The sequence below is a fragment of the Salmo salar genome, chromosome ssa20 (genome assembly GCF_905237065.1).
Source record: "Salmo salar chromosome ssa20, Ssal_v3.1, whole genome shotgun sequence".
Classification (NCBI taxonomy): domain Eukaryota; kingdom Metazoa; phylum Chordata; class Actinopteri; order Salmoniformes; family Salmonidae; genus Salmo; species Salmo salar.
Genome location: NC_059461.1, coordinates 44,376,603 through 44,390,712, shown reverse-complemented (window position 1 = coordinate 44,390,712; position 14,110 = coordinate 44,376,603). Strand labels below are relative to the sequence as shown.

The 14,110-nt window shown below is 39.6% G+C and overlaps 1 protein-coding gene across 1 annotated transcript in view; it reads left to right on the top strand.

Annotated features, from left to right (window-relative positions):
* Nucleotides 1-12,719, top strand: part of ano7 (anoctamin 7) — a 76,754-nt gene extending 64,035 nt beyond the window's left edge. Inside the window, exons 20-24 of the mRNA XM_045703345.1 lie at nucleotides 6,232-6,437; nucleotides 6,537-6,676; nucleotides 6,800-6,890; nucleotides 9,427-9,546; nucleotides 11,494-12,719. Of these exons, the coding sequence (XP_045559301.1) occupies nucleotides 6,232-6,437; nucleotides 6,537-6,676; nucleotides 6,800-6,890; nucleotides 9,427-9,546; nucleotides 11,494-11,658 (722 nt within the window). The 3' untranslated portion in view covers nucleotides 11,659-12,719. The remainder of the gene's footprint in view (nucleotides 1-6,231; nucleotides 6,438-6,536; nucleotides 6,677-6,799; nucleotides 6,891-9,426; nucleotides 9,547-11,493) is intronic.
* The last annotated feature ends 1,391 nt before the right edge of the window (nucleotides 12,720-14,110 follow it).

Here is a 14,110-nt window from a genome sequence, read left to right as displayed (position 1 = left end):
TTATATGTGTTTACAACAAGCAAGGGGAAGATATCAGAATAGAGGCATTGGGGAATAATAACATATTGTACGGAATACATTTGTACTGTAGTGAAGTCGTCTCTAGAGTAATGCAAGGTCTCTTTCATGATCATGTGAAACGTCAATTGCTATGGAAATTCTGGGATGTGTTTTTCAATAATGTGAAAGGTAATTATGATGCAACTATGATGGTGATACGATATGGATTACAATTATCATAATGAATATTAAGGCTTTACGCACTACATGTTACACACATAGACACTCAACCATGAAAATTGGCAGAGTTATTATTTATTTGGACATCACACATTATAGTCTTACTCTTATACAGACATCGTACACACTCTCACTATATCACATCCAATATCATACACATCAACCTACTCAGATTTGCTACACACATAATATCCTGTCTCAATTTTCTAACATCTGTGGCATTGACTCACAGGCAAACAGGCAAGGGAATAAAACAAATATTGCTAGAACCTATTTCTTAAATTTTAAATATCAGACATTTGAAAGCTCTAGTTTTGACCGTCATAATACTTCTGATGGCAGTAACTTTACAAGCACTAATTATGGTCAATTTAGACTGGGAATAGTATCTAGTTATGGTAAGGGGTGAAATAAGTATAGCCAGTTATAATTGTAACGGTTTAGCAGATTATAAAAATAGAAGATCAGTCTTTACATGGCTAAAAGAAAAGGAATATAACATACACTGTTTACAGGAAACTCCCTCTACATCCTTAGATGAAGTTGCGTGGAAAAAGGAATGGGGCGGTGAAATAATTTTCTGTCGTGGACAAAGGAACTCAAAAGGTGTGATGATATTAATTAACAAAAATTTCGATCTGAATGTGCCAATAGTCAGGAATGATTCACAAGGAAGGTGGATCCTTTTGAATATGAAAGTGGACAAAAAAGAGATTTGGCTCATTAATCTATATGGTCCAAATCAGGATGATCCACACTTCTTCGAAAACATTTATACCAATTTATTGAACTTACAGGCAACAAATGATCTAATCATGATGGTAGGAGACTATAACACAGTGTTAAGTACCTCAATGGACTGTAGAGGTAATCACTCTACAAACTATCATCACCGTGCCCTTATTAAGAAAATCACAAATATTAGGGACACATTAGAAATAGTGGATATTTTGAGACTAAAAACCCCGACCTAGTGAAATATACATGGAGGAGACTTAATCAAGCTAGTCGTCTTGACTATTTTCTTGTCTCTTTCTCTCTTGCATCAAAGTTTAAACATGTTTTAATAGGAGACAGAATGCGATCGGATCCTCATCTAGTTGGCATTCACATAACTCTTATAGATTTTCCATGTGGACGTGGATATTGGAAATCTAATCAAAGTTTACTGAAGGACAACTTAATTTTAACTAAGACAAAATAATTTATAACTGAATTTTTCCAGTATAATATAGGTTCAGCAAATCCCCTTACTGTTTGGATACCTTTGAATGTACCTTCAGGGGTCATTCAATTCAATATTCATCGATAATAAAAAAGCAGTTTCTGGCTAAAGAGACAAGACTAACAAGGGAAATCCATGAACTAATAGTATAGGTAGATAGCAATAAAAACGATACTAAAGAGATACAAAACAAGTCAGAGTAAAAACAAAAAGAACTTGAGGAACTTATTCAAGAATGATCTAATGTAATCTATTACAAAACTAAAGCAAACTGGATGGAATATGGAGAAAAATGCACAAAATTCTTCCTGAATCTCCAATACAGGAACGCTAACAAAAATAATTTGCAGAAACTCATTACTGAAGACGAGTCATCTATGATTCTCCGAATGATATTTTAAAAGAGGAAGCTAATTATTTTAGGCAGATGTTCTCTTTTCCGTCTCATCCTTTCCCACTGAATGAAGATTATGGTAAGGAATTCTTTCCAAATAATATAAAAAATGTAAAATTAACAAATGTACGGAAAGATCAGTGCGAAGGCCAAATTACAGAGGAATAACTTTTTGAGGCTATTAAATCCTTTCAGTCTGGAAAAACCCCAGGGCTTGATGGCGTAGAGGTATGTCAAGTATTTTTTGATATACTAAAAGCTCCATTGTTAGATTGTTTTAACTACTCCTTTAGAAATGGTAGTCTGTCAGGTACTCATGTAACAGTGTAGGTTCCGTCCCTCTCTTCGCCCCAACCCAGGCTCGAACCAGGGACCCTTGCACACATCAACAACTGACACCCCACGAAGCATCGTTGCCCATTGCGCCGCAACGCAAGGGGAAACCCTACTTCAGGTCTCAGAGCGAGTGACGTCACTGATTGAAATGCTATTAGCGCGCACCACCGCTAACTAACTAGCCATTTCACATCGGTTACACTCACCCCCCTTTTGACCTCCTCCTTTTCCGCAGCAACCAATGATCCGGGTCACGGTCAGCAGGAAGGTCTGATTTCTCTATTATTAAAACAAGACCTAGATGGCAAAAATAAAGACCCAGTCTAAAAAACTGGAGGCCCCTTTCAGTTCAATGTTGTGATGCAAAAATACTGGCGAAATGCATAGCACTCAGATTTAAAAGGGTTTTACCAGGTATTGTTCACCCTGATCAGACAGGTTTTTTACATGGACGATACACTGGAGATAATATACGACAACTACTAGAAATAATACAACATCATGAAACATATAAGAAGCCAGGAATGGTATTTATAGTGGATTTTGAAAAGGCATTTGATAAAGTAAGACTGGATTTTATTTATAAATGCCTGGATTTTTTCAATTTCGGTAATTCTCTTATAAAATGGGGGAAAAAATATGTATAGCAACCCCAGATGTAAAATAGTAAATAACGGCTACTTCTCAGAGAGTTTTGAATTGTCAAGAGGAGTTAAACAAGGGTGTCCGCTGTCACCATATCTATTCGTTATGGCCATCGAAATGCTAGCTATTAAAATCAGATCCAATAACAACATTAGAGGATTAGAAATCCAAGGCTTAAAACAAAGGTGTCCATGTATGCCGATGACTCAAGTTTTATATTAAGTCCGCAAGCTAGATCCCTGCAATGTCTCATTGAAGATCTAGACTCTCTGGACTAAAACCTAATTATGATAAGTGTACAATATTACAATTGGATCCTTAAAAAATACAACTTTTACATTACCTTGCAGTTTACCTATAAAATGAGCTGATGATGAAGTAAACATACTCGATACTCATATCACAAAAGATATAAATAAGCTCTCCACAATGAATTTCAATAGAAAACTTGTAAAAATAGACAAGATCCTGCAACCATGGAGAGGTAAATACCTGTCTATTTATGGAAAAATTGCCCTGATTAACTCATTAGTCATATCTCAGTTTACTCACTTACTTATGGCGCTGCCTACTTCTAATGATTCGTTTTTCAAATCATATGAGCAAAAAATATTTCGCTTTATCTGGGACGCTAAACCAGACAAAATAAAACATGCCTATCTATATAATGAATAGGGCGGGTTGAGATTATTCAATATTAAATCACTAAACCACTCTCTAAAAGCTCCACTCATTCAAAAGTTTTATTTGAACCCTAAATGGTTCTCAAGTAGATAACTAAGAAAAGCTCATCCATTGTTTAAAAATTGCTTTTTTCCCCTTTGTGCAGATTGCCATGTCTCATTTTCGATTAATTGAAAATGATACATTTTCAAAGTATCTCTCTTTTTCAAACAAGCATTGCAGAGTTGGCTACAATTTCAATTTCATCCCCCTGAAAAGATAGAACAAATATTATGGCTGAACTCAAATGTGCTGGTTGATCAAATACCTGTATTTATGGGAAAGATGTTTGAAAAAGGTATTGTGTTCTTAAATGATATTGTAAATTGGAATGGTAGAGTTATGTCCTTCATGGAGTTATCAGAATTGTATGGAAAGGTCTGCTCAATCAAAGAGTACAACCAATTGATTACAGCATTACCCCAAAAATGTAGGAGGCAGGTGGCAGCGGGGGGAGGTAGGGAACTGGTCTGTCTGCCAAAACTTCAGAGGAATAAAGATAGCATATATAGTAAAGTTTACCTTTTTCATTTGAGGACCAGGATGTTGACAACTGTGCCATACAGATTGCAAAATAGTTGGGAAGAGATTTTTGATGTACTGATTCCATGGTAGAGGGTGTATGAGTTGATATATAAAACAACGCAAGATTCAAGACTTCGTGCTTTTCATCTAAAATTATTATATAGAGTTCTTGCCATAACAAAATGTTGAATATTTGGGGCATAAAATCATCGAAGCTCTGCAGATTTTGTTGTGAGGATACAGAATCAATAGACCATTTATTTTGGTATTGCCCTCAGGTAGCCTGTTTCTTGTCTCAGTTTCAGGAATGGCTGAAAATGCATAGCATTGATCTAAAATTGACTCTAGAAATAATAGTGTTAGGAGATCTGGAGAGACCGGGTCAGTCAATTACTAATATACTAATACTCTTAGTAAAAGTATTTATCTTCAACTCGCAATCTGTGGATTCTATTTGATTAGATAGATTGAAATTGTACGTTAAGCATCACAGCATAGTTGAAAGATATGTGTTGCGTAGAAACCCGAAGTGGGTGGCCAGCAGAGATAGATGGGATGGGCTGAGGGAAGCTGAGGGTTGGTATGTGGAATTGAAGACAAGCGGGAGTGGAGTTGCTGTGTGGGAGATAGAATGATGGTCAAAGATAAAAGTAAAAATTTAAAAAAGTCAAAATAAAACATAATAAAAAGTACATTTGAATGAGACTAAGTGGCAGTGTTTTTACAACTAATGCCGGTTTGCCTGAGGCTGATGCCGTGCTGGTGTTTGTACACATGCATAAACACACACTCTCATTCAAATAAACACATACAAGAACACACACATACATGTAATAGTGCCAGACATGCACACAAACATATACAGTTGGCATTGCTGTTATGATTTTTGTTGTCCTTGATGTCCTTTGTTTTAAATGTATTTTTTGGTTTTATATATTTTTTTGCATTGTTGTTTGCTGTTTTCTTCTGTCTACGGTTTGCAACTGCACATGGGGACAAAGATTGTACTTTTTGGAGAACTCTCCTCTGGTCTGATGAAACAAAAATAGAACTGTTTGGCCATAACGACCATCGTTATGTTTGGAGGAAAAAGGTGGAGGCTTGCAAGCCAAAGAACACCATCCCAACCGTGAAGCACGGGGGATGGCAGCATCATGTTGTGGGGGTGCTTTGCTGCAGGAGGGACTGGTGCACTTCACAAAATAGATGGCTTCATGAGGGAGGAAAATTATGTGCATATAATGACCCTAAACATACTTACAAAGTTGTGTCAGAATGGCTTAAGGACAACAAAGTCAAGGTATTGGAGTGGCCATCACAAAGCCCTGACCTCAATCCTATAGAAAATGTGTGGGCAAAACCGAAAAAGTGTGTGCGAGCACGGAGGCCTACAAACCTTAATCAGTTCCACCAGCTCTGTCAGGAGGAATGGGCCAAAATTCACCCAACTTAATGTGGGGAGCTTGTGGAAGGCTACCCGAAACGTTTGACCCAAGTTAAACAATTTAAAGGCAATGCTACCAAATACTAATTGAGTGTATGTAAACTTCTGACCCACTGGGAATGTGATGAAATAAATCAAATATTAAATAAATATCTCTATTATTATTCTGACATTTCTCATTCTTAAAATAAGGTGGTGATCCTAACTGACCTAAGACCGGGAATTTTTACTCTGATTAATTGTCAGGAATTGTTAAAAACTGAGTTTAAATGTATTTGGCTAAGGTGTATGTAAACTTCCGACTTCAACTGTATTGACTCCAGACATTTCAGCTTTTTATTTTTTATTAATTTCTAAAAACATAATTCCGCTTTGACATTGTGGGATATTGTGTTTAGGCCAGTGACAAAAAAAATCTAAATTGAATCCATTTTAAATTCAGGCTGTAACACAACAAAATGGGAAAAAATGTCAAGGGGTATAAATACTGTGTACAAAACATAAAGAACACTTGCTCTTTCCATGACATAGACAAATTAACAATTATTTCAGAATATTTTCTGTGGGCACTATATTCTGCTAATCCATCATTTAATTAATTTAACAGAATTGTACATTACTACATGGCTCAGATTACAGATGCATTTACATACCCCAACACAAGCAGAAGTTGACTGCTGACTGCCCCCCTCTTTGCAGTGTTGCAGTTTGGCTTCATTACCATCTTTGTGGCGGCATGTCCACTTGCCCCGCTGTTTGCCCTGATCAATAACTGGGTAGAGGTGCGTCTGGACGCGCAGAAGTTTGTGTGTCAGTACAGACGGCCCGTAGCGGAGAGGGCTCAGGACATTGGAATCTGGCTGGACATCCTGCAAGTCATCACCTACTTTGCTGTCATTAGTAATGTAAGTGTACTGTATGTGTGTGTGTGTGTGTGTTCTGTGTGCGTGCGTGTGATGTTATAAGTGTGCTTGGTTTAATGAAGACTCCTGCCTCTCTGCCAGGCCTTCCTGATAGCTTTCACTTCTGACTTCCTGCCTCGCCTCTACTACCGCTACAACAATGATGGAAACCTTCAGGGTTATGTTAACTTCACTCTGGGTACTTCCCCAAGCAACTTTAACGCCAACAACACGCAATGCAGGTAGAGACACACTCATAATCACCCATGAATGTATATATGCATTTCGTGAATGTTGTTATTTTTTTGTTCCTATTACTCTACAACTGGCATTGTCATCTAGCATGTCTTTGTTCGTTTTTTTAGATATCGAGGATACAGGGACAGAAATGGGCATTTTCGACCGGAGTACTTCCACCTTCTGGCTTGCCGGCTGGCCTTTGTCATCATTTTTGAGGCAAGTTCCGTTGAGTTGAGCTATGTCATTATGTGGACAACTTTTGTAGTACAGATTTAATGCAATTCATTGACTAATTCAGTGTTTATAGGTCTATCTGTGTATGCATTTTTGTTAAGGAGCTGAGGCATCTTGGAGAATTGAGATTGAGATGCCTTGTCGTGTGCTGAGAATGTGTGCACTGTCACTGACTGGTTTAAAACCTAAGGGTGTTTTGTTTTTATACTGTGGTGCTTCATTTTGGTGTTTTATTTTTATACTCTTGTCTCGGAGTGTTGGCTAGTCAACACATTGCATCTGAGTAAGCTTAAAGGCTTCTTACAATGTTCATATACAGTGCATTCGGAAAGTATTCAGACCCCTTGACTTTTTCCACATTTTGTTACGTTGCAGCCTTGTTCTAAAATGTATTAAATTGATTTTTCCCTGATAAATCTACACACAATACTCCAATACGACAAAGCATAAACAGGTTTTTATCAATTTTAGCAAATTCATAAAAAATAAACAACAGATACCTTATTTACATAAGTATTCAGACCCTTTGCTATGAGACTTGAAATTGAGCTCAGGTGCATCCTGTTTCCATTGATCATCCTTGAGATGTTTCTACAACTTGATTGGAGTCCACCTGTCGTAAATTCAATTCATTGGACATGATTTGGAAAGGCACACACCTGTCTATATAAGGTCCCACGGTTGGCAGTGCATGTCAGGGCAAAAACCAAGCCGTGAGGTCGAAGGAATTGTCCGTAGAGCTCCGAGACAGGATTGTGTCGAGGCACAGATCTGGGGAAGGGAAACCAAAACATTTCTTCAGCATTGAAGGTCCTTAAGAACACAGTGGCCTCCAAGTTTGGAACCAATAACACTCTTCCTAGAGCTGGCCGCTCAACCAAACTGAGGAATCGGGGGAGAAGGGCCTTGGTCAGGGAGGTGACCAAGAACCCGATGGTCACTCTGACAGTGCTACAGAGTTCGTCTGTGGAGATAGGAGAACCTTCCAGAAGGACAACCATCTCTGCAGCACTCCACCAATCAGGCCTTTATGCTAGAGTGGCCAGACAGAAACCACTCCTCAGTAAAAGGCACTTGACATCCCGCTTGGAGTTTAACAAAAGGCACCTAAAGGACTCTCAGACCATGACAAACAAGAATCTCAGCTCTGATGAAACCAAGATTGAACTTTTTGTCCTGAATGCCAAGCATCACATCTGGAGGAAAACCTGGCACCATCCCTACGGTGAAACATAGTGGTGGCAGCATCGTGCTGCGGGGATGTTTTTCAGCGGCAGGGACTGGGAGACTAGTCAGGATCGAGGGAAATATGAACGGAGCAAAGTACAGAGAGATCCTTGATGAAAACCTGCTCCAGAGTGCTCAGAACCTCAGACTAGGGCGAAGGTTCAACCTTCCAACATGACAACAACCCTAAGCACACTGCCAAGACAACGCAGGAGTGGCTTTGGGACAAGTCTCTGAACGTCTTTGAGTGGCCCAGCCAGAGCCCGGACTTGAATCCGATCAAACATCTCTGGGAGACCTGAAAATATCTGTGCAGCGACACTCCCCATCCAACCTGACAGAGACGAGCGGATCTGCATAGAAGAATGGGAGACACCCCAAATACAGGTGTGCCAAGCTTTTAGCGTCATACCCATGAAGACACGAGGCTGTAATCACTGCCAAATGTGCTTCAACAAAGTACTGAGGAAAGGGTCTGAATACTTAAGTAAATGGGATTTTTCAGTTATTTTTTTTATCAATTTCCAAACATATAAAAAAACAGTTTTTGCTTTGTCATTATGGGATATTGTCTGTAGATTGAGGAGGGGAAAAAATATATTTAATCAATTTTAGAATATATATATATATATTTTTCACCTTTATTTAACCAGGTAGGCAAGTTGAGAACAAGTTCTCATTTACAATTGCGACCTGGCCAAGATAAAGCAAAGCAGTTCGACACATACAACAACACAGAGTTACACATGGAGTAAAACAAACATACAGTCAATAATACATTAGAAAATAAGTCTATATACAATGTGAGCAAACGAGGTGAGATAAGGGAGGTAAAGGCAAAAAAGGCCATGGTGTCAAAGTAAATACAATATAGCAAGTAAAACACTGGAATGGCAGATTTGTAGTAGAAGAAAGAGCAAAATAAACAAATACAGTAGGGGAAGAGGTAGTTGTTTGGGCTAAATTATAGATGGGCTATGTACAGGTGCAGTGATCTGTGATCTGTGAGTAGCTCTGACAGCTGGTGCTTAAAGCTAGTGAGAGAGATAAGTGTTTCCAGTTTCAGAGATTTTTGTAGTTTGTTCCAGTCATTGGCAGCAGAGAACTGGAAGGAGAGACGGCCAAAGGAGGAATTGGCTTTGGGGGTGAATAAGAATAAGGCTGTAACGTAACAAAATATGGAAAAAGTCAAGGGGTCTGAATACTTTCCAAATGCACTGTATGCTTATAATGTGTCTCCTTCCCTGGTCCTTCTTCACTCTCTTTCTTTTTTCCCTTTCTCTTTGCTCAGCATGTTGTGTTCTTAATCGGTCGTTTGATTGACTTCATGGTCCCTGATATACCTGAGGATGTGGAGATCAAAATTAAGAGGGAGCACTACATGGCCAAGGAGGCCCTGGCTGAGAACGAGGTGAGAACCCCTGTACCTCTTTCTAGATACCTGTTAGTCAATCGATCAATCAACCAACCGATTAACCAATCAAATCTCTATATTATTCACAGGGTAATTTTGGCTTCTTTTTTTAACCAATGATAACACCAGCTGACTCTTTTACCAATTAGATAGTGTATTTTCTTCCTCATTATCAATCATCGAAACAACTTTACTATACACATAATTTCTCAACATAAAAGTTGAAACATGCCTTGCAGTAGTGGTCGCTGATTGGCTGGTGACTGATTGATTGATGAAGGGAAAACAGATTAAGCACAGATGCAACAAATGAAAAGGAATGATCTTACTCGGGATAACTAGTGTATATCACAAAGTAGGATGAGATAGCTAGCCAGTTGACTTTCCTAAATATTCTGAAATATTAGCTCAGATATAAATGGGCATGCTACTAGTTCTAGCTAGCTTACTCTACCTTATCAAAAGTTAGTAGTTAATTTGACCAAAGTTATTTCTGAATGTTTATCAAAATAACTTTAGCTGGCTAATTAATTTGTTCATGCTTTGTGATACACCCATGACAGAACTTTTTCACCAAGCTATCACTCTCTCTAAACTGATGCAAAGGAATTTTAAGAAGGAACAGTCAGATGCGACAAAATATCCCAGAACCTAAGCTGCACTGTGAGCCAGATTTAAAACAGAATGACATTCAAATTAATTGACTGATGCATGCTCAATTTTCCGTCCCGACTCCCGGTCAGAAGCCCCAAAAAGATCTATAACCATCCATGAGCTATAATTTGCAGAAGAAAAGTATAGACGCGCAAGAGTCTACACTGGATCAGTCAGAATGAGACACACCTAACCAATGACATTACAATAGAGGCGGGACTGAAGTTGTGTGGACCAATAAGGTGACAGGTCGCATGGCGCAAGCATCAGAAAAATTAACAAGGCATCCCACATCACTGCACAGAGCGAAGACCGCTCAAATTTATTTGTCACATGCTTCGTAGTCAACAGGTGTAGACTAACAGTGAAATGCTTATTTATGAGTCCTTTTCCAACAATTCATATTTAAAGATAAGATACATTTTTATTTATATAAAACATAAATGTCCCCACAGTGAGTCAGGCTGGTCAGGACAGCCCGATTGATTACACATGGTATTCAAAGTTGGGGTCGCGGGGGAATTGCAGTGGGGCCACCATATTTATAAAAAATATATATTTAAGAGTACAGATTATTGTATGGGACAATATAAACTTTTTTTTAGAAAGATAATTTACAATTTATTTGATTGAGTAAATGTATTTAGTTCTCTTAATTTTGATAAATGAATGTTGATGTAAAATTGAAATTTACTGATTTTAAAGTTGTGTCATTAGATTTGGGGTGGAGTCACAAGAAGATATTGTGAAAAAAATTGCTTCCCTTTTGAAAAACTATGAATACCACTGGATTACAGTATATTTTGGAACATTAAATCTGCTGGGGCTCCACCCCTAACGCCCTATTGGTAGAGCCATGACTGGGCTCTTGAACAGTGTGACATAGGACATGTGGGCTACAATACATATGCCGCATACATGTGCTAGTCGGAACTAGGAAACTCTGAAATGTATAACTTGCTAACTGGTTGTAGTTATACACAAGCAGTGTTCGACCAGTTATCAAGTACAGAATTTCAGAGTTTCCTAGTTCCGACTGGCATGTAAACGCTGCATGTCTCAGGAACTAGATGTCAATGTGTGATCCCTTTCCAGTGTTTTTTTGTACTGCATTATTATGTTGTATTATAGTGCATTGGTTGAGTATTTTGTTTGCTAACCTCAGAAAATGAATTTCCATGTAAATAAAGTTATTGTATCCTATGATATGAAGAAAATTCTAAGCTAATTTTTCAGAGTCAATGAGTCCACCCTTTGCTTTCTTTTTGTTTCACACCCTGTATGTTGCAGGCTTTGGGTAAGGTTGTCGTCCTACTTGAAAAGGAGAATCTGTCCACTGAGCTGCGACACAGAGCCAAACCTCAAACTTCCACAGCGTCTCCACCCCGGGAGAGCAACTCACCACCACCCTTACTGAATCCAATCCCAGAGGACCCAGACAGATCACCGCTCTAACCCCTGACCTCCCCAGGGGTCGTATGGGCGCCAGCTCAATGTCACATGATGGTGTGATGAGACTTATTTTTCAGCTCTGTGTTTCTAACAATCTTCAGTGACATGGACAGGTACAGTCATGACTGTAAGACTAAGAAGGCAAATAACAGGACTAATCCTTTCTCAGGACAGACTGCAGTGAGTTTGAGGCTTTGCATTGTGCTTACTGTACCCATATTGAGCAGCAGTATCACCCCCACTCTAACCATGCAGCAAATGTGTGGACTACTAGAGAACTGTGACTAGACTAGTCTTTCGAATGAATCGTTAGACGGGAGTCCTGACTCTGTGGTCATAGAAAATTCCATTGCACTTATCGTAAGAATAGGGGTGATAACCACGGTGTCTTGGCCAAATTCTCAACCTGGCTCCATTCAATCATGGCCACCTAATCATTCCCCTGATTTCCAATTGCCATATATCACTCCTCACCTCTCCACCATGATAGCTGCTGTGTGAGTGTTCTGGCACAAAATGGTTGCTGTGCATCACCCAAATGGGTGCTACACACTGGTGGTGGAAGAGGTGAGTTCCCCCCTTTAATATGTAAAGCACTATACAAATCCAATCAATCAATTACTACTAGAGAAATGTCTCTTTCGGTGAAGCTGCTCAGTCCTTAACTGAATAATATAATTACTTTTTGGGGTTGGCAGTGAACTCACTTCATGTTCCAGGAGTTATAGTCTTCCCGTTCAGTTCCCCCCCCCAAATATACTGTATATTTACTGTATGAAGCAGCATGAAGAAATAAGCGCACAGACTGGAATCAACTGAAGTTTTTATTTAACTAACACAATTATGATACATGTGTGTATATATATAAACTCAGCAAAAAAAGAAACGTCCTCTCACTGTCAACTGCGTTTATTTTCAGCAAACTTAACGTGTGAATATTTGTATGAACATAACAAGATTCAACAACTGAGACATAAACTGAACAAGTTCCACAGACATGTGACTAACATAAATGGAAAAATGTGTCCCTGAACCAAGGGGGGGTCAAAATCAAAAGTAACAGTCAGTATCTGGTGTGGCCACCAGCTGCATTAAGTACTGCAGTGCATCTCCTCCTCATGGACTGCACCAGATTTTCCAGATCTTCGTGTGAGATGTTACCCCACTCTTCCACCAAGGCACCTGCAAGTTCCCAGACATTTCTGGGGGGAATGGCCCTAGCCCTCACCCTCCGATCCAACAGGTCCCAGATGTGCTCAATGGGATTGAGATCCGGGCTCTTCGCTGGCCATGGCAGAACACTGACATTCCTGTCTTGCAGGAAATCACGCACAGAACAAACAGTATGGCTGGTCGCATTGTCATGCTGGAGGGTCATGTCAGGATGAGCCTGCAGGAAGAGTACCACATGAGGGAGGATGATGTCTTCCAAGTAACGCAGAGAGTTGAGATTGCCTGCAATGACAACAAGCTCAGTCCGATGATGCTGTGACACACCGTCCCAGACCATGATGGACCCTCCATCTCCAAATCGATCCCTCTCCAGAGTATAGGCCTCAGTGTAATGCGGATTCCTTCGACGATAAACGCATATCCAACCATCACCCCTTGTGAGACAAAACCACGACTCGTCAGTGAAGAGCACTTTTTGCCAGTCCTGTCTGGTCCAGCGACGGTTTGTGCCCATAGGTGACGTGGTTCCAGTGATGTCTTAAACAGGCCTACAAGCCCTCAGTCCAGCCTCTCTCAGCCTATTGCGGACAGTCTGAGCACTGATGGAGGAATTGTGTGTTCCTGGTGTAACTCGGGCAGTTGTTGTTGCCATCTTGTACCTGTCCTGCAGGTGTGATGTACAACCGATCCTGTGCAGGTGTTGTTACACGTGGTCTGCCACTGTGAGGACGATCAGCTGTCCGTCCGTCCTGTCTCCCTGTAGCGCTGTCTTAGGTGTCTCACAGTACGGACATTGCAATTTATTGCCCTGGCCACATCTGCCGTCCTCATGCCTCCTTGCAGCATGCCTAAAGCACGTTCACGCAGAAGAATAGGGACCCTGGGCATCTTTCTTTTGGTGTTTTTCAGAGTCAGTAGAAAGGCCTCTTTAGTGTCCTAAGTTTCCATACTGTGACCTTAATTGCCTACCGTCTGTAAGCTGTTAGTGTCTTAACGACCATTCCCCAGATGCATGTTCATTAATTGTTTATGATTACTTGAACAAGCATGGGAAACAGTGCTTAAACCCTTTACAATGAAGATCTGTGAAGTTATTTGGATTTTTAGGAATTATCTTTGAAAGACAGGGTCCTGAAAAAGGGACGGTTATTTTTTTGCTGAGTATATATATACACACATACACACACACACATATATATATATATATATATATACATATATTTTAGTAACAGAAAGTAACAGAAAAGTTGTATTCCATTCATTCAAGACTATACCTACTACT